The sequence below is a fragment of the Trachurus trachurus genome, assembly GCF_905171665.1.
Source record: "Trachurus trachurus genome assembly, chromosome: 13".
Classification (NCBI taxonomy): Eukaryota; Metazoa; Chordata; class Actinopteri; order Carangiformes; family Carangidae; genus Trachurus; species Trachurus trachurus.
The window spans coordinates 37,052,866-37,070,993 of record NC_139892.1 but is presented as its reverse complement, the minus strand read 5'-3'; the positions used below and the strand labels follow the sequence as shown (position 1 = coordinate 37,070,993).

General features: G+C 40.7%; 2 protein-coding genes across 2 annotated transcripts in view; one reads left to right on the top strand and one right to left on the bottom strand.

The window, feature by feature from the left end:
* triap1 (TP53 regulated inhibitor of apoptosis 1) overlaps nucleotides 1–18,128 on the top strand; it is a 171,016-nt gene that overhangs the window by 79,999 nt on the left and 72,889 nt on the right. The window lies entirely within an intron of this gene.
* plekhg2 (pleckstrin homology domain containing, family G (with RhoGef domain) member 2) overlaps nucleotides 1–18,128 on the bottom strand; it is a gene marked incomplete at both ends in the record, with an annotated part of 75,961 nt that overhangs the window by 3,875 nt on the left and 53,958 nt on the right. Inside the window, 4 exons of the mRNA XM_083985765.1 lie at nucleotides 3,841–3,927; nucleotides 5,001–5,093; nucleotides 5,907–6,089; nucleotides 16,401–16,532. Coding sequence (XP_083841891.1) covers nucleotides 3,841–3,927; nucleotides 5,001–5,093; nucleotides 5,907–6,089; nucleotides 16,401–16,532 — 495 coding nt within the window. The remainder of the gene's footprint in view (nucleotides 1–3,840; nucleotides 3,928–5,000; nucleotides 5,094–5,906; nucleotides 6,090–16,400; nucleotides 16,533–18,128) is intronic.

Here is an 18,128-nt window from a genome sequence, read left to right as displayed (position 1 = left end):
GGCTGTGGCAACAGTTATATGCTGTCATTCCGACATACCGCTATTCCGACATGCCATCATCCCACCGTTCCGAAAAAGCTTTATATAAGGAAATTCTGTACTTAGGTGACTCCCTCCTACTTCTCTGGACTCTCTCTATCTATCTGGCCTGTCTAGCCTCTACCTGGTCTTTTTACTAAACTTAACCAACTCCTTTCTTCATTGCCTAAACCCAACCAGTGCAAAATCTTTTTGGGGAAAAAGTATGCTATTAAAAGAATTGTTGGAAAGGCAGGGTGTTTAAAAAAATAAAAAAAATACCGTCATTCCGACCATAGGAGGCAAGAATTGTCGGAATGATGGATACGTACAGTATATGATAGAAAATTAAGTGTTGCCATTTAGACAATTAGAGGCCTATGTCGGACTGGTGGGATGTCGGAATGGCGGTTGCCCCCCTGTGGGAACATAGGGCTTTGGGAACACAGGGCCTAATTTTCAGTGAAAAAAAATGTCAGAAATGTGGGAACATAGGGCTGTGGGAGGAATGATCCCGATGTGATCATCTCTGACTGCACCACGTCCAACCGGTTTCACAAACAGATGTCAGGCTGATTTGTAGCATTGGCTAAATTGTAGTTTTGATCATAAATCAGTCTCACTGACATGAATCACTTTACGCCCCAGGATAACATGGTACAACTCCAGTGTTACCATGGGAACTACCAATCAGATCAGCACTCAACAGAGAAAAAAAAGAATAGGGGAGCAACAGCCTCAGTCTCACCAATAAGGGATAACATCAGAGTTACGTCATCAATATCATGTCCAACTCACTACCTGAGCTTGCATTTGAGTTTGCATGGCTGCGTGAAGAAGTGTGTACGTTTTACAGCCAAAAAACAATTTTTTTTTCTTGGTTAGAAACTAATCTTTTGGACCAAGTCTATATTTTGATTGGTACACTACTGATACAGATTTCGTTTGAAATTAGTCTGAAGAGCAGGTTCTTAAATGTGAGTCATTTCATCGGTGTTCATTCCACCGTGCCTGTAAAGCTAATCACTCAGTAACTGACAGGGGTGGGGATGGTTGTAATACCTTTTACCTTTGATGCTTTATTAAGTGTCAACCATCTCTCCTGTAATTATACATCTAACAAACACACCGTTTCAGGTAGAGTGACCAATAAAACATCCTCATTTGCCGGGACATGTCCATGGACAGGACGTCCATATGCTTTAATGCTGTGCTGTCTGTGCTGCCCTCTGCTGGAGATCAGTTAATGTGTTATTCCTTAGCACCTGAGGCTGCTTCCCTCCCCAGCTGATTGTCATCTGATACCTGTCTCTACCTGTGTTCTTTGTGCTGTGATGTTGATGTGTTGAAAACATGTCAGCTGATTTTATCTGTTCAATTACGATCTTTTTGATTCAAGTTTTTTTCTTCTGTTCTTGTGATTTCCATTTTTTTTTTTAAAGCAGTACTAAAGAACTTTCAGTTTTGGTTGAGTTTGGCGGCGCCTGTGGACCAAAGCGGTAGTGTTTTGCCTGAAGGAAGACTCCATTTCCCATGAACACTAGCGTGAAGCCCTGTAAATATCCTGCATTAAAATTAACAGAAGACATCAAGACTAAGTTTCTGTTTCCAGTGGATCATTTCAAAGTGAAAACACAAACATAATCCATTGCTAAAGTGCCGTTTTGCCTGTTCCCTCCTTGTTGTGACTTGCAAAAGTGAAAGTGAAAGTAAAGTGAGAGCCGGGTTCCTACCATGCTCCTCAAAGCTGCTTAGTGCCAGAGAAAGAGATACAGACCCCCTCAGACCACGACAGAGGTGTCATTCAACTTGTTGTAAGTCGATGTATCATCACAAAAGTTATGAAAATATTTTATGAAGGTTGAAAAGTTACTTAGTGCTGGTTTAATCCAAAGAGCATTTTCTCATTATATTTCATGAACAGGCTGAGAACACCACTCTGATTGTTTTTTTCTTCTCTTCATGTATCTAACATCAACTTGGGCTTTTTTTTGGCAAAAAATAAAAAATTGTAGGTGTGTTTCTATGGCTGTAAACAATCATTGGCACCTACGCCACCATGGCACAGTAAGCCAAGTCTGTAGCAAGTCTTCAAAGGAGGATCTTTGTGTAAACTTCAAGTATCATTTAAGTCTCTCAAGGTGGAGCCAGTGGAGCAGCAATGATTGTTTCCATATCAAATTTTCAATTGTCATGTAAAACATAGCCTACTTGTAACAGTTAAACACTTCCAGGAGGTGGTTCTTTCCCTGGCCATTTTAGCTTTAATTTACCCATAGTTCAGTGTGCTACTAGCCCAGCTGCACTGTTTTGTGCCACGGGTGAATAGAAGCACCGGAGCTCTTCAATGAGTTTAGAAACAGTATTTTAAGGTAAAAAAAAAAAAACGACATAGTGTTGTTTTAATGTCTGTATGAGCCACAGTCAAAGTCTCTGTAATACAACAAGCAGCTGGTCAAACTTATAGGAAGAGACTAGAGTTAATTCTGTTTTTGTAGAGTAGGAGTTGAGTCAGCAGGGGGTGCTGTTGGCCAGGACTGTTTCAGTTCCTGTCTTTCCTTTCAACATTTTTTTTTCATTAATTTCTCTTACACTTAACAATAAAGATTCCCCTCATCAGATTTCCAGACAGAGCTTCACAAGGCCCACAGTGTGTTCGGGTCAGTCACCAGTGACCCGTTTATAGATTTTTAATGCATAACAGTACCACATACATTTGTTTATAGCATCAAGGCTTTTTGACTTTGTCAGGAATTTAAACAAAATAAAACTTCCTTTTTTCACAAAATTCTAAAATGCTCTGGTTAAAATTTTACTGTAATGGTGTTAGGGTCACTTTTGACCCAGTTATAATGATAAGAACAATGATTAGAGTTGAAACTGAAATCATAAAACCAATCTTTTCATGGATAAGGAAGCCTAACAATATAACCAAGAGATCAGAAACAAATGGGATGATACATAATTGTTTTTAGTGTATCTTACAGCTGATTTAAGATGACCCCAACACAAGAGATGGTAGCAGGAAGCTAACAAGAGGAAGTAGTTTCCTTGGGGTGACGCCCTTTACACACCCAGCCACTGCAGAAATGTCTATGTATTTTCCTTGCAGTGATAATGAGGTGTGCGTGTGTCTATGTGTGAATTTTAAAAAAGCATTATGGGTCCTATGAGTCCACTGTGTAGGAAGTAGGTTCACTATAAATGTGGGCAGCCCTACAAAATGGCAAACTCTGTATGTCACAAACAGGAAAATGTGACATAGCCATTGTGATGGTTTGGATCATGGTATGAAAAAGCTGTAAAAACATGTTGATGCGTCTGTGCTAAGCTTTTTGTTTAGGTTTTGATGTATTTCCTCGGCCTCGCAGATGTTGAAGTGTTTTACTGTAATAGTGTCCTTAGGAGTTTGTGTAAATGACCAGCAGGTGGCAGCAGAGACCAAAGTACCGGTACCGCTACTGTAGCTAACACTGCTATGACTCATGTAGTAGATTTTTCTGCTACTGCAACCAGTACAACAGTACAACTACCATAACACTACCATTTCTACTGTATGCTTCAACAACAACTACTGTAACTTTATCTTTTAACATCTTAGGTCCAGTGATAACCACAGACTGACTGATAATAAACGCAGAAGCCTGTAAATATTCTCATTTGTCCAGGTCATAGTATCTCAAAGGAGGTTAAATCGAAAGCAACTGGACTTAGTTATTTGTCTGTTCGGTCCAGTCGCTTTCGATTTAACCTCCTTTGAAATAAACGCAGGACTTCTTGATGTCATTTAGAAGCCCCCCCCCCCCCCCCCCCCCCCCTCACCTTCTGTGGGAGTGAAGCAGGATGGTTTTCTACTATCAGTCTCTTGAGGTAGTGCACCCACAGTCTCTTCTCCTCCTGGTTCTTGGTCTGCATCACATCACATTGAGGCAATATAATGACAGTTAGTGCACACAGCTGACAGTAAAACTCTACAACCCAACTGTCATTATTTACACCTCACCTACAACTATGTGTCATCATTTGCTCATGTTGTTGTGCTGCAGCTCCCAAATGAACACAGCTCACTTAGTATTGCTTAAGTATTGATTCACCGGTTCACACCATGACATGTCAGAACATAAAGATACATGTCTGTTACAACTTCACTAAGTTCCACTGTGATTTCTCAATACGGTTTGTTATGTTCACACCATTGATCGTTATCAATTGGCTGCAGATTGAGCAGATGTAAGGTAATAGAGATCCCTCAAATAGATTTTTTATTTCTGCAGGTTTGTTGAAAATGGCTGATATAATAGAATTACAGACCCTAAAAATAATGTTTAAAGCAAAGAACAGATCATTACCAGAACATTTACAAAGCTTGTTTAAATTGGAGGAAGGGGATAAAACAGACTGAAGCTTGATTTTAAACATACATTTGCAAGGCTATAAGCTTAAAACAAATGTGTATTTCTGTTGCAGGTGTAAAACTATGGCATTCACAAAGCAATGAATTGAAAAGTTGTACAAGTATGTCTCAGTTTAAGAAAATGTTTAAAAAAGAAAAGATAAGTATCTACAAAAAAGAAGAAGGAGAAAGAGAAAAAGAAGGGGAAAAAAGAAAAAGATAGATAGACGAGTGGTGTCTACCGTTATTTTGTTTGTTTTTTTGTCATTACTATGTTTCATCATCTTTAATATTTTGAAACAGAGAATAATACTGGTGTTGAAGTAAGCCAATGTAATTGTAACAACAGAGAGGGGCAGGTACTATACGTTTTCTTCACCCTGCTCCTTTTCATTCCTGGTGAAAATGTGTACACTATGTATATGTGCAACTATGTGAGAATGTATACCATGAATTAAATAAATCGAAAATGAAACGAGATGTATTACTTTACTTTATATGACTCTTTTTTGACATGAGATGATCTCAGCCTGACTCTGACATGACCTGTGGTGACTGGAATCGGAGGTGATGTCATGTCACCACTCACCTGGACGATGTGCTGCTGTTTGGGGATGGTCTGGTCCGACACTCGGAAACACAGCGGGTCCTTCAGCGTCTCCACCAGCAGCAGGTTACAGCACTGCAGCGGACAGGGGGAAACATTAGGACCAGAAAACTAGATGATTAACAGGCCTGTTATAAAGGAAGGTTCAACATGTTGTCTAACACCATAGAAAAGCACTCTTCTATTATGGACTAGCATTTTGATTAAAGCTTTTTTAACCTTTGAGGAGTGCCTTGGATTCATTTTCTTTTCTATTCCTGTGATTTCATTTAAAAAAAAATCCAAACAGCATCTTCTCACACTGCTGCTCGGTTGTTTTTCTCTTCTCTTCATGTGTCTAAAATCAATCTGAGCTTTTGAATTTTTTTTTTTTTTTCAAAAAAAGAAAAAGAAAAACTGTAGGTATATTGATAACACTTTATAATAAGTACGCACTATTAAGCATTAGTTAAGCATTAATAAATACAGAATTTTTCTATTTATAACGCATGCATACTCATTGGTACTGTATGTAGTTTATAAATATAGTTATTGCTTATCAATGATGAGTAAAACATTTTGACTGTATTTATAAACAACATACTAATGAGTATCCATGTGTTATAAATGATGAATTCAGTATTTCATGCGTAACTAATGCTTAATAGTTAGTACTTATTATAAAGTGTTACCGGTATATTTCTATGGCCATAAACAATCATTGGCACCTACAGAAACCATATTGGCATGGGCAAACCACTCCTCAGAGGGCTGTGTGGCTGCATGTTTGACCAATCAGCTGTCTGAAGACTGAGACCAGTTGATTAAATGAGTCAAGTCTAATGTGCTGCTGCTGATTGGCTGGAAAGAAACCCTACAGTTGGATAAATGAGTTGACGAGCAGCTTACGAATATATGCGTGCTGTAGACAAACTGCTCCAGCCTCTTCTTGGCGATTAACAGCATCTTATCGAACAGGAAGAACGCTCTCTCCTTCTTCACTCTCTGGACCTTGAAGGAACCCTCCAGAACCAGCTCCCCGAACCCGCCCAGGTCCGGCCCGCTCCAGTTCACCAGCAGGGACTCGATTTCCTGCGAGGACGAAGCAAAAATGAAATAATTACTGTGGTGAATGAGGTTAAATACCTGGGGATTATACTAGACAAACATTTAAAATTTGATAAACAAGTACATCACATCTGCAAGAAGGTTAAACCAAATCTCAATTGTTTTCGTTTTATTCGAAGAGACCTGTCATGTAAAGCTGCACAACTCTACATGCATGCTATGATTCTCTCTCATTTGTCATATTGCATCACGTCATGGTCTCAAGCCTCTCAAGTCACTTTGAAACCCATAATAGCAATATATAAGCAAGCAATAAAAATTATGGATCAAAAACCAATGAGATGGCACCACTGCGGCATCCTGAGAAAACACAACCTTCTTGCATTTGAAAACTTTATAATTTACTGTAATATCAGACTCGTTTTTAAATGTCTTCATAACTGTGTATCAGCCCTGTTTTCTGCACTGATAAAAAGACGCTGTAGCTCAAGCCGAGTAAACACACGAGCCTCCCACAATGTGTACAACATCATTTGGACAGTCTGCCTTTTCAATAAAAGGGGTTAACCTATGGAACACTTTACCCACTCACCTGAAACTGGAGACTGATACAAACTCGTTTAACAGAAGATTAAAAGCAAAACAACATTGCTCAAATGTATAAATATGGACTTTTTTATTGTTACTATTTTTACTGTTACGATCATGATTCTGTTTACTCAATCTCCTCTCGCTGATCTTGTGCTCTGTGTTTTTAGATTAGTCTGCTACTGTCATGATGTAGTGTCATGCACTTGCTTTTATCTAATACTGTTGATAATATGTTCTGTATTTTTAGATTAGCCGCCTATGGACTGGTGTTGACAATTAGCACTTGTGCTAAACACACTCAAGCAAAGCATCTGGGGCCTCATTTATCAAAGAGGGTGTAAAACTGCTACTAAATATTTGCGTACGGCGAAAAGACGAAAATGGCGTAGGCTACACCCGAAATATTTACACCTTTTTCAGATCAATCAAACTGTGCGTACGCACAACTCTCCGCAATAAATCACACCAGACCCAAGAATGGTGCACACGTGAACACACCTCTTACTCCGCCCCCGGAACGCCTATATACAACTTTATATGGTCAGCACGTGCATATTTAATTAGCCATGTGCTCTCTGTGGCGCAGCAACTTTTGTGACAACGAAGTGACAACGGAGACAACGGGCGGAGGACGGGGGAAAGAAGCGGAACTTCTCCGCCCCACGAAAGCAGATACACAGGCAATAAATCAGTCAGAAAAATGATCTTGCATTTTAATAAGCTACAATAAAAACAAAAACCTCCCAAATCTCAACAAAAGGGAACATAAAGAAGAAGAATCTTATGTAATCTGCCCCTTTATCCCAGAAAATCTTTTTTTTTTTTTTTACCTAGCCTAGATGTTAAAACAATGTAGGAAGCAGGACGATAGTTACCATTATTTTGCATGCCTTTCCACTACACAGTTACAGCTCTACTGGACTCGGTTTGGGTCATTTCCCATTCACAGTTCCTCCTCAGAGCGTTGTCTCACTCTTTATTCTCTCGTCAGCTCCAAACACACGTGCACCTCGTTAACTCAGGTGACAGAATAATAACAGTCTCAGTAGCTGCAGATCAGTGTGCGCTGCTGCCGGTGTGTTTTTAAACTTGGATGGTTTGATCCTTGTCGGACGTCACACATAGCCTAATCAAAAAAGCAAAATCCTCAATCCGCTCTGTTTATTAATTAACATAGAGCCTAGTGTTGTTATAGAGCGGGTTGGATTGCCAGCATCAACGGTCCACCACTACCACAATTACTTCAAAAAAATCCTACTGTGCTCTTCTAAATGTACTCCGCTCCTCTCTCCCTCTCACACTGCAGTTCTCTGACTCAGCAACGGTGTCGCCAATTCCTCCTGTTCCTCAAAAAAGGCGTAAGCCAGGGTCAAAATGGGTGTAAATGTCCGCACTTTTCCCCGTCAGGTTTTGGCTTGATAGATCCCAAATTTGGCGGAGAAAAGTGCGTACGCACAAAACGAGGGGAAAATGGCGTAAAAAAAGGTGTATCCACAATGATAAATGAGGCCCCTGGTCTGTCCACTGGAACAGTCTCAATGTATTTGTGATGTCCATATCAAATAAATAAACATAACATAACATAAGAGGTTGCGCACGTCAGAAGTTTATCTGGAGAGAAGCTTCTGAAAACAAACTCTCCAGAACCGCAAAACATAATGAGCCAAGTGGAGCCGACAGACTACAGTACAGAGAGGTTCTACAGGACTGGAAAGCACCTTGAACTGCTGCACCTAGATCAGCCCAGTCCATCAGGAACAAACAGTCCCTGATGCAGTGTGGGAATCTCTTTGACCACTTGAAGGATCCATGACTCTGCCTGAACAAAATACTTTCTCATGATGTGTAAAAGATGGAAATCACCCGGTGCCACAAAACAAGGGAAACATAAATATGAAACATTTCCCTCTCAGTCTCAGTCGTTCTGTAGTTTTCTGAGGTACGATCGATGACACGTTCCAGATGTTTTTCAAAGCGCTGTTTTGAGTTTAAAAGTTGCTTGTGCTGTTTTATGCATTCAATCTATATCTCTGTCCTCTGTTTGTAGTCCACACATGCAATGGGAGTACAACACTTCTGGTTGTGTGATCTTGTGGCAGCGATACATAGGCGTGAACACTGTGATGTCATTAAGACCAATGGTAACAATATGTTTTCTGTTTGCCTCAACGGCCCATGTGTACCTGAAATGTACAGTAGAGTCCACATAACAGCACTTACAGTTCTGTGGGTCAGGTTGGGATCCTTAGTGGTTTTTTAGAGAGTTTTAGACTTTATGTAAAAACATGGAAATACTCTACTGATTAAACTGAACTCATCACACATGATCCTCCCAGATTTTCTCTCATGAGTGTACCGGCCGTGGGCAAACAAACTGTCACAGTTTGATCGAAGAATTATAAAGCTTTGATCACGCTGTATAACAGATGACAAACTAAATCTAGCACCAGATTCATATTCTGCTCGCCATATCCTCATCCTGATTTATTGAGCGGTTGCACAACATTATTTTGGGTTGATGTCTTCTACAGTTTGGTACTTTTCCCTTCAGCAGCTGCCTCAGCGTTTGATTGCAGCTCTGTGACATCACCTACACCGACATGTTGTTCTATTGTCTCCTTGACCACTGTACTAACTTTGTGTCAAACCTTTCTTTAGGCCAGTGGTTCTCAACTGGTGGGTCGGGACCCAAAAGTGGGTCGCGGACCCGTTCTGGATGGGTCGCGGACAGCTGGTCCAAAAAGTAAATAATATTTAATGCACATCTGATGTTGGACATGTCTTTTATTTTGAAAAATAACTTATTTTGAAAGGCACACGAGACATGTGAACACATGCAGTTGTAATGCTCCTCCTCAGTTTCTTATTATTTGCTCTGAATGCAGTGAATCTTGTTTTGTTTTGTGGGTCTTTATTTTGTGCAATTTGATATTTATTCACTTTTGTGAACATGATCTGAATGCAGAGATGCATTAGAAGTCAAATATATCACTTTGTTGTTCTCCATTTTGTGCAGTTTGATATTTTTTTATTCACTTCCGTACATGCAGTTGTCATGGTAACTCCTCAGTTTCATTCATGTGCTCTGAAATGCACTTTGCTCAATAAAGAGCAAAGTGAGTTTTTAAAGGCTTTGAAAAAAAAATCTTGGTTTGAATTCTATAAAAGTGGGTCACGACTTAATGACCACTTGAAAATGTGGAGCCCAGAGTGAGACTAGTTGAGAACCCCTGATTTAGGTCACCTGCCAAATCTTGTTTTCCAGGTAATATTGTATATAACCATATCAGAGCATTGATGCTTCCTCATGAACAAATGTAAATCACACACAAAGATGTTGTTGTCATCAGGAGAACACAGAGAAACCAGCTTTTCAGCCGCCTCATGTGTCCTCCATCTGGCCCCGCCCCTGCAGCTGCTGAGAGGTCAGAGGTCAACACCTGTTTGCTGCCTGATCCTTCAACCTTATGAATGTCTGATGAGATGTTCTGAAACTCTGAAACACACACAACCTGAACACCTGAGCGTCTTTCAGAAACAAGTCATCACAGTTCAGAGGTGGGAAGTAACGAGGTACAAATACATGTAGTTCGCTACTGTACTTATAGGGATAGTTCAACATTTTTTAGCAGTAGGTTCGTTACCTTTAATTGTCGGTGCAAGCTGTTTTTAGAACGGCGGAGCAGAGCCGTGAGCTGCTCAGAGCTACACTACGGAGGCTCATTATGGGATTTCTTGGTTTCCCTCATCAAACTCATCAAATACTAGGGGTGTCAACAATAATCGATTCGGCGATGCATTGCAATGCGGGACATGCACGATTCAGCATCGATGCGGCAACGTGCCATAATCGATTATGTCACTGTTTATTTTCTGGCCTCAAATAAAGTTGTGAAGTTTCAATGACCTCCGGGGGCGTTTCCGGAGCAACGACATGCGCAGCCTGTAGCTACATGCTAAGCAGCAGCACCAGCAGTAGCAGTGTTGCCGCTGGCTTTCTTTTTCCTTTTTTTTTTTCACCCGCGGTCGGGTCGAGAATTAATTAATTAACGCTCGTGAGTCCGGCCGTGTTGGGTCCGAGACTCAACAAGCCGGTCGGGTTTTACCGTTAGGCTACTACAGGCAGTATGCCCGTTTATCACCAATAAACACAGTAGAGGAGGGTGAGTGACTGAGCTCAGGCTGGGGGGTCTCTGATGCAGAGAGAGGGAGACCTGCCGTGCCGTGTAAAAACAACCACAACAGAAAGTGTCACGACTTCCTGTATCGGGCCCTTCAAAATAAAAGCCCCGTAGTCTTTCATATAGTTAAGTCATATTGATTTTGAGTTAATGTTGACAAGACACGGCTCCAAGGTTTGTTTGTTTTTTCCTGCGACCAATCGACCAATGAAATTTTTGGGGGCAGCCCTAGAAGTGATTTATGTTTTCTTTTTCAGGTTTGAAAATCCCATATCCAATACCTGTACCATTCAATTTTATTTTATTTTATGACATTTATGTCAAAGATACAGGAGAGTGATAATACATAGCAGCCGATAAAATCTGTTGTTCAATATTTCATGACTGATGAAAAATTTGCCATGTTGTGTGCAGTAGAATTTTGATGCATTGCAATGCATCGCAATGCATCGGAGAATCGAATCGAATCGAATCGTTACCTGCTGAATCGTAATCGAATCGAATCGTGAGGGCAGTGCCAATGCACACCCCTATCAAATACACAATCCAACAACTCCACAACGCTCTGGTGGACAAGTTGTGAGCTGCACATTCACCACACTATGAGATAATAACACAACGTTACCACACAGAGTTGTTTTAGAGGGAAATTCATGCAAAACCGCTGATGCGCGTTCCCGTTGGGCGCAGTTTTTCAGCAAGCAGTCTCTGCATTTGCCCCGAAAACAACTCCGTTGGAGTTGAATCATCTTCTACTTTTACCAGAGTATATTTTTTACACAAGTATCTGTACTTCTACTTAAGTACAGAATGTGAGTACTTTTGACACTGCTGCCAGAGTTTATTAATCAGAGATTTCCTGTGATGACTGACAGGCTGTGGAGATGAACTTTGACCTTTGACCTCACACAGAGGAACGAGGGATGAGAAAGATGTAGAGACATGTTTATACAGTTTAACAGCACTCACTGTTCTTCTGTTCTTGTAATGAGTGCTTTTATACAATATCCCAGTGGCATTAAAACTGCGCTACAGCTTTAAGAGGACTCATGAGGCCTAATCCAAAAATGATTGTTTGACTGAGACGCAGAGGAGGCTCGGGGGTCGCTCATGAACGGGGCTCTTACCTTTGTTTTTTTATGGTGTTTTTCTTACCAGACCTGTAATTATCTTTTAATTTGTCTTTCTAATTATTTCTAAACCCTCAATCAGGTCCAACACTGGCGCCGCATGTCGTCTTTATATGAACACCTGAGTGTAATGTCAGTAATGTGCTCTGGTGGGTCACTCAGCGTCATCATCGTTTTTGAGATAAAACGGCAAAACAGCCACGTTATATAACAACATGGAGATGACAGAGGTGTGGAAAAAGTGTGGAGATGAGAAGGAGCTGTCTCACACACACACACACACACACACACACACACACACACACACACACACGGTGGCTGAGCGTGTCCGTGTGTGATGGAACAAGTTAATAACATGTTCCTGTGTGTAATGAGGGGAACACGTGTTGGGGGAGTGGAGGAATGCAGTGGTTGTAGACTGCAGCACCTAAAGGTCGCCCAGCTGACCCCCAGCTGCAGGGGAAGCGGGCTGAGGGCTCACAGAGGGGACGCCACGGCGCTCGGCCCGCTCCGCCTCTCAAACCTCACGTTATCCTCTATGGTACGCTGCATTATGATGCCAGTGGGGAAAAAAATGTTTGGAGCGTTTTTATGTCTCAAAATAGACTAAATAAACATCATCTAAAGACATTTTTTAAAATTATTTATTTTTGGAAGTTTGGGGGATTTTTTGCCTGTAGGCAACATTGTACCATTACGGTTCATCATATACTGTATTAGAAACACCAGTCTCTATAGACTTTCACCTTCACTGGCCTCATCCTCATCCACATTCTCATTCTCATCTTCCTCATCATCATCATAATAGCCTGATGTTTACTTTACTGCATCCAAAATCTAATTTATTAAGGATAAAAAACAAAATTATGATGAATTATATGTTTTTGAACATTATATTTACACCTAAACACACACTACCATAGTCTCATAATGCAATATTGATTCCATAATGGTCCAGTGCTGCCTCAAGGCAACATTGCAATTTTCTATAATGGTACGTTGTTGCTTTCGGGCAACAGGTGCATTTTAACAAGTTTCCATTATTTAATAAGTAAATAAATTGCATGGAACTATTAAAAATTAAACTTTACTAATTTATTAGTGTAAATATATTTTTTTCCAGATGAAAAAGGGACAGGAAGTTATGTTTTCACTTTCAGACCGTTTTAGTGGAGCAAAATGGCAAACCTGTTTCCTTTGAAAAACTCTGCAAAAAAGGGTTTCAGTGGCTTCTTGAAAGTCATGTGATAAATTAAAGCATTGTTATTGGTTCTCTAAGGTCTCCTCTCTTTTTTAAAGTATTACAGCATTAAGTGGGATGAATTGTGGAGATGTGAGAGGCCAAAAAGTGGTATGTTGCCTGAGGGCAACATGGTACCATAGAGGGTTAAGTGTTTCAGGAAGTCAAGACGCCGCCTCAAATGCTGCGCAGCTACAGGTTAGACCTGGGCTGAACACCTGGATCTCAAAGATTTTGTTTTTTATCACAGATGAAAATCTGACAAAATAAAAATTGTCCAACATTTAGAAATAAGTAGCTAAACAGTAATGGAAGTATGCCATGGGTTCTATGTTATTCAGGTTACAGATGCTACTTTTGCTACCATTGTTGTGTCTAAACTGTAGTTAACAAGCTGTAAGAGGATTTTTTTTAAGCCAGAGGATGGAGGAGGCTACGTGGTGCAGGTGAGAGGCCAGAGGATGTGAAGAATCTTGTTTGTTTAGTGTAACACAGAGACAATCCAGACAAGTGGACAAGAAATAACAACAAATAGCAGCAGCAATAGGTTCAAATACATAAAAACAGAAACCTACTTAAAAGCTTGTATAGCACATGGAGTAAAGGCGTTCTTATAAATCTTCCTGCTTGCCCTTTGGACCCTGAATATGCGGCCAGATGGGAGAAGATCAAATTCTAAATTTAAGGGGTGTGAGGCTTCCCCAGATATCTGCCTGGCCTTCCTGGGCCTTCCCTGCCTTGTAGAATACCTCGCTAAGCTGTTGTTGGGCCTTGCCAACCGTCTTGGCTGTCACATGTGATTATGTGACGGCTCAGTCTGCACTCACTGTGATACTGATGTAGAACAGAGGCTGAGGCGCGTCTGGAGATGAACTCTAGCTGACAAGTATCAGGCTGCTACTGTAACAGGTCGTCATGACTGCAGGGCAGCTACTGCTGCTGTTGTGACTGTTACACTCATACATACTGATACTTGGGGCATATGAAATCATTCTGGAGGAGATGGAGATGTTGGACTTCCTGCTTCACTGATGATACTTTTGTGAATTTAGTAAAGTGAATCACTTTTAAAGGGGACATATTATGGAAATATGTGTTTCTCTTGCCTTCTGGCCCTACAATGTGACAATGGGCTCTTTGCACAGCTCCACTACTTCCTGAACTTAATGCTGCTCCTTTATTTCCTGTCTTACATTATTGAACAAACTGATTAATCCAGGTGTGTCTGAGTAGTCACAATGGTCAAACACACCTGGATTAATCAGGTTGTCCAATAATGTAAGACAGGAAATAAAGGAGCAGCATTAAGTCCAGGAAGTAGTAGAGCTGTGCAAAGAGCACATTGACAAAATAATCTGTAAATTGCAGGCCCCCTAGGTTGAAATCCATGTGTTTTTACGTGGTGTTTCCTCTGTTGTGTCAGTTGTCATCCAGTGATCCAGTGGCCATGTTACTTTCAAAAACTAATCAGTTATAGCTACTAGTTACTATAAAGTGCAGTCCACTATAAAAGTAACCAGAAAAAGTTGTTATTGCGTTACTTTTTTTTTAAAATAAAATGCTCAAATATGTCAAATTACTTGGATGCACCCCCATAACCTCCCTTTTATCTGGAACTAACCAACTCACTCAGGATTCCTGTCTGATAAACACAACTTAAAAAAATGTGTATAACGTAGACTTTAACGGGTGTATTATTTTGTGATGGTACTTCTTGAGTCAAGTAATTTAGCATTTTATTGTCAGTAACGGTAACGGCGTTATAACGGGGGAAACAGTAACTTTTTAGTAACTTTAGTTGCTCGTTACTGAAAAACGTAGCGCCGTTAGTAACGCTGTTATTTTATAATGCTGTTATTCCCATCACTGGCGGTGGCTCATTTGCATTTAAAGGGCCCAGCCGTTCTAAACAGGGCTGTTCTGAGAGTATGAAAAGAGTTGTGATGGACATCGACATACCTGACCCTTATCACCACGGTTAAAATAGTCAGAGATTTGATGTGGATTTTAACGATGAACACAGTATTTTTTCTCATGTCTAGTGAAATGAAAGTTCACAGGGAATCAGTGACTGCGTTTACATGCACTTCAGTACCCCGATTTCAATCGGATTTATTAAGTACCCCGAATTTGTGTTTGCGCATGTAAACACCATTTCCCGATTCCAGAAATCGGGATAAGCTCATATCCCGATTTTGAGAAACCCGATTTTGCTGCCCGGAGAGCTCCGAAAGAAATCAGGATACTGGAGCATGTAAACACAGTACCCCGATATCTGAAAGCTGCTCAGCCATCTGACGTAACCGTTACCATAGATACGTTACGTAACAAAATGGCGGCGACAACAAGAGCGCATTCTGGAGCGACGAGGAGACTATTAAGTTTTTTTTGTTAGTTTTTTTCATGCGAGAAAGTAACTGTTTAGATCCCCAATGTGCGGTCGGTTTATCCAAATGACGGCTGTGTACAAGTTTGCTACGACGTTTTTGGGAGGAGTGAAGCTCCCCGTGTGCGAGCTGTGACCGGGACATCACAGAGACAGCAACCCCGTCTCCTGACGTGCTCGCCGGCCAGACTACTCCGTCACCTCGGGGGAGAAAACGATTGCTGATTAACTTACCCGTAGGTTTTTAGATGTTTACTGCCGGCTGGTTATGGTCTTTTTAGGAGATAAATGTTGGTCTCATTGATGAAATCTAATAATTGTGGCAGTGGCAGAAGTGTGTTTGAATGAAAAGTGAAGCTTCATGTGTGTATTGGACAGAGCAGTGCTGCCTGGAGGCTCTGTCGCCTAACGTGTGTACAGAAATCACCACTTTTACATCAATAAATGCATGTTTTACAATGAACCGATCAATCTGCATTGAATTTACCTTTCTTTTATTATGTTATATAACATGGCAGCATTTTTAATTTGTAAATTTTCGGACCTACATATTTCCTGGTAGTTGCGCTTCCTGTTGTAATAAACATGAATGAAACACACATACGCACGTAAGACGCAGTAATCAGAAACCGGTATTTATCATGTATACAGGGATACTGAATAACCAGGTTTCTCTAACTTCATGTAAACACCATACCCCGAATTTGATCAATAATCGGGGTACTTAAAAAACCCGATTAAAACCGGGGTACTGAAGTGCATGTAAACGCAGTCAATGTATGCTGCTGTAACTGTGTTTGTATTTACCTGCAGCCGCACAGCGTGTTCCTGTTTCCTCTTCATGTCGTTGATGTACCAGGCCACTGCTGTCATGGTGATGATGGCGTCCTCGACAACCTCGTATCCAGGGGCACTTTTATCAAAGTGCTTGGAAAGTTCCTGAGAAACAGACGCAACTCCACTTGAGTGTAAAATTCAGACATGAGAGCAACATGGAAACTTCCCACAGCTCCAACCAACAGGTGTTTGTCTGACAGAGGCTCAATAGAGACAAGTCCAACGTATTTCTAACACATGGAAACATTTACAGTGTGAAAAGATCCTCTTTTTTCTTTTCTTTTTTGTTGAAAGAAATAATGGATACAAAGAATAAAACAGAACAGAACAATCAGCAGCTCACTGGCTGATGCAGCACTTCATCACAGAAATGACTGAAGCGGGACCAGTTGAGGATTATGGGAAAATCCCTGCACAAATCCAAACATATGTTTGACCAGTCTTTAAACTGGCCACTGTAGACTGTAGAGGCAAATAACACAGGGAGGGCACACATCAGAGAACAAAGAGCAGGCTTCAACAGACTGCGTGTGTTTATGTGAATGTGGGGACACGGTCACACTGAGGGGAGACGGCAAGTCCTCACAACTTAACCATCAGATTCTGTGTCACCGGTTAGAACAAGGTTGTAATGTAATGTGAACCCAACCAGACACCACTGTGTGTGTGTGTGTGTGTGTGTGTGTGTGTGTGTGTGTGTGTGTGTGTGTGTGTGTGTGTGTGTGTGTGTGTGTGTGTGTGTGTGTGTGTGTGTGTGTGTGTGAGAGTTAGTTACTCTCAGTTTCATCATCCCTCTCTCTCAGAGGTGGGCTTGGACTGGAACCAGTGAGGGAACTCAACAAGTTTATTGGGAAAAGCTGCAAATGTGTGTCCTTGTGTAAGTGTGTGTGTGTGTGTGTGTGTGTGTGTGTGTGTGTGTGTGTGTGTGTGTGTGTGTGTGTGTGTGTGTGTGTGTGTGTGTGTGTGTGTGTGTGTGTGTGTCTGTTTAATGGATGAGACCGTCAGCTGCACGCTCTTAGATGCTCGTGCTAAGATGTTTAATTAATGATCATCCAAGTGACAGCTGCAGTTTATCAAAGATGGCGTTCTATATAAGGTCTGATTGTAGATGGATCATCGTCACCCTGGGGCCGGGAGTCAGCCAAAGCAAAGGACGGCCCAATCTAATTTATTTTCAGCCTCAAGACTCTTAAGTGCTGAGTGTCTGAGTTCAGCAAGTTACCTCAAGAAACCTTCTACCGATGTTCCACCACACTCTGTGAGATATTTAGCTGTATTTAGCATGAGGGGAGTTAGTACAGTATAGACATCTCTATCTATCATCTCCATTTCCTAGAAATTGTCCTATTACCAAGAATATCTGTCTTATTTCTAGTCAAAATGTAATTTCTAGTCAAAACAAATCTCATTATACCTAAAATATGTATATTTATACATATACATACATAGTTATACATAAAAAGCAGCTTGTTTTTAGACACTTTTTACTTATTTCAAGTCTATTTTCATTTGAAATAAGTAGAAAAATCTGATAGTGGATCAAGTTTTTCTTTCTTATTACAAGCACAAAAAACTTGCTTTCACTGGCAGATTTTTCTACTTATTTCAAGTGAAAATTAGTTTGAAACAAGTGAAAATTATCTAAAAACTAGGGCCGGGACTTTATCGCGTTAATTACGATTAATTAATTACACAACA